The sequence below is a fragment of the Leptonychotes weddellii genome, chromosome 4 (genome assembly GCF_054177405.1).
Source record: "Leptonychotes weddellii isolate Sample4059 chromosome 4, ASM5417740v2, whole genome shotgun sequence".
Taxonomy (NCBI): Eukaryota; Metazoa; Chordata; class Mammalia; order Carnivora; family Phocidae; genus Leptonychotes; species Leptonychotes weddellii.
Window position 1 is genome coordinate 166,666,954 of NC_138372.1, and position 2,653 is coordinate 166,669,606.

The 2,653-nt window shown below is 46.2% G+C and overlaps 1 protein-coding gene across 1 annotated transcript in view; it reads right to left on the bottom strand.

Annotated features, from left to right (window-relative positions):
• The window catches only part of FAM135B (family with sequence similarity 135 member B), a 163,405-nt gene extending 161,015 nt beyond the window's left edge, over positions 1 to 2,390 (bottom strand). Inside the window, exon 1 of the mRNA XM_081817146.1 lies at positions 2,298 to 2,390. Coding sequence (XP_081673272.1) covers positions 2,298 to 2,374 — 77 coding nt within the window. The 5' untranslated portion in view covers positions 2,375 to 2,390. The remainder of the gene's footprint in view (positions 1 to 2,297) is intronic.
• Between the last annotated feature and the right edge of the window lie 263 nt (positions 2,391 to 2,653).

Genomic DNA, 2,653 nt, shown 5'->3' on the forward strand with positions numbered 1-2,653 from the left:
ACGATGGACTCTGAAAAACAGGCTGGGGGTTCTAGAGGGGAGGGGGGTGGGAGGATGGGTTGGCCTGGTGGTGGGTATTGAGGAGGGCACGTTCTGCATGGAGCACTGGGTGTTGTGCACGAACAATGAATCATGGAACACTTCATCTAGAACTAATGATGTAATGTATGGGGATTAACATAAGAATAAAAAAAAAAAGAAAAAAAAAAAAACTCAGCTCCAGAATCCCGACCAGAACCCTTCATGGGCCCGGTCCCTGGAACATAGCTGGCCCCAGGATCATTGCCTGTACCCCACACCACCTGATTCAGGTCATCTACCAAAATGGTCTGGTCACCGAATCACACCTCATGTAACAAGGGGCCATCATATACAAGAGACACTGGAAGCATGACCTTCAGAACGATCCTTTTGAAACTGGAGCCTGACCCGGGTAGCAGATGGTAGAAGTGTGAAATGGTCTCTACTTCTCCGCCCTGAATCCAGACTGTCCTTGCACTTGGCTTTGGCCAGGAGAAGGCCACAGAAACCCCCCTCTGTGAGTCCAAGGCTAGCTAGCAAGACATTGTGTGTGTTTCCACTCCACTTGGAGGGCTTAGCTGCCGCCTCCCAGCCTAGGGCCCAGTCCTGGAGCAAACCACAGTGAGGGTGGCCAGGCCTGCTCCAGCTCAGCAGAACTGCCCAACTCGAGCCGGGCTCAACCTGCCTGCCCTCAGAATCAGGAGCTAAATGGAAAGCTGCAGTTTTAAGCCACTACGGTTAAGGGTGGTTTGTTATGCAGCAAAAACAAACCAATAGATGGAACCACCTAAAAGCATAAAGTTGAACCAAAATCAAAATGGCTGCCCTGATGCTTTAGCTAAGCTCAACTTTAAAGTAACCTTCTTCCCTTCTTCCGCAAACCTCCCCTCCTCCCTTCTTGGACTTGCCTTTCAGGAACTCGGTTCGGTTCTGAAAACGACCCATAACTAACAAGGAGGCTGGCAGCTTATCCACGGTTCCTGGTGGAACCAGCTAGATCCTGTATTTCCCAATAAAATGCCCCAGCCCCTTCCTCTGGGAAGCCTTGCGGTTTTTTGAAGGCCATGGGCAGCCTCCTTTGCCCAGCACGGCAATAAAACTATTGTTCTTCTTCATCCCCAACTCTGTCTTGGAGTTATATTTTGGCTCTGGAGCATGGAGGTCAGCTTTCCACAACATGGAAAACCTCCTGTTTTGCTCTGTTAACTTGAGCACATCACAAATTCAGTTTCTATGAACTTAGGTTTCCTTGTCTGTAATCCCGGGAAAGCAGCAGCTGCCACTGGGAGTACACAGAGTCCTGCTGTGGGACTGGATGCTTCACACAACCATTCCACGTGGTTATTATTTGCGGTGACCCTGAGAGGGAAGTCTATCCTGAAGACCTACTGAGATCACACATGCACAATACCAAATTCAGAACACATCCACAAACACCGCAAGCAACTACATTTTAGTTCTGTATTTGAAGAGGACATCACAAATTTTTAGTTCTTGAGAGATCTAGGCACGGGTTTTATGATATGCAGTTTTTGGGAGATGGGCCCTCCAAATATTGATCATGCAGGCACCTTTTTTCTCAGAGCTACACAAGCAAGCTTCATTTCCGATAAATTTAAAACTGACTGATGTACGTCATGGGAAGAGCAACCCAGAAGAGAGGATGTGGACGGAAGTGCAAGAGGGAGGGGAGAAATGAGCATCCTCAAATCTGTCAATATATGGATGATTTTCAACTGTACTAAACTTTTGGATGCTCCACTTGGCAGGAAAAATAATGAAAATCCTTTCCTCAATTAATCCAGAATGTCCTACAACCTGTCCATACCACCTCTACCTCCTGCCAGGAGAAACACACACACACACACACACACACAGGACCCTTGACCAACGATGGGGTTCAAGGTATCCACCCACACCCACAGAGTCGAAAATCATGTAGGACTTTGGACTCTCCAAAAACTTAGCTACTACTAGCCACTTCTACTACTACTTCTGTTGACCAGAAGCCTTACTGATCACATAAACAGCCAAGTACACATATTTTGTATGTTGAATGTATTATACACTGTATTCTTTCTTACTCTAAAGTAAGCTAGAGGAAAGAAAATGTTATTGAGCAAATCATAAGGAAGAGAAATGACATCCACAGTGCTACGCTGTATTTATAAATCCATGTACAACTGGACCTGCATAGCTCAAACCCATGTTGTTCAAGGGTCAACTGTATACACATGTGCGTACACACACCAATAGATATAGTGATGCATACTTACCCTCTCTGAAAGAGATCCACATTATAAAATTTATGTAGCTCTACAGAAAACTCAACCGTTCCTTGTACTTCAGACATGATCTTTTTGGTTCATTACCTGAAAAACAAGAGAGAAATTAACAGCTTGAGAGATCCCATCAGCCAAACACAGAGAGCCTGGGCTTCCACAAGGGGAACCCAATGCACCTGACCCCTGGGAGCATGGTGCATTCACTGGATGTCATCCCTCAGAGGTTCCTTTTATAGGAAAAGACACAGAGACAGAAGACGCACTTAATGTCGTCACTCAGCTCACTCCTGGAAGGACCAGACTTGGACCCAGTTATCCTAATCCTAAAGCAGGGCTATGCCATTCCT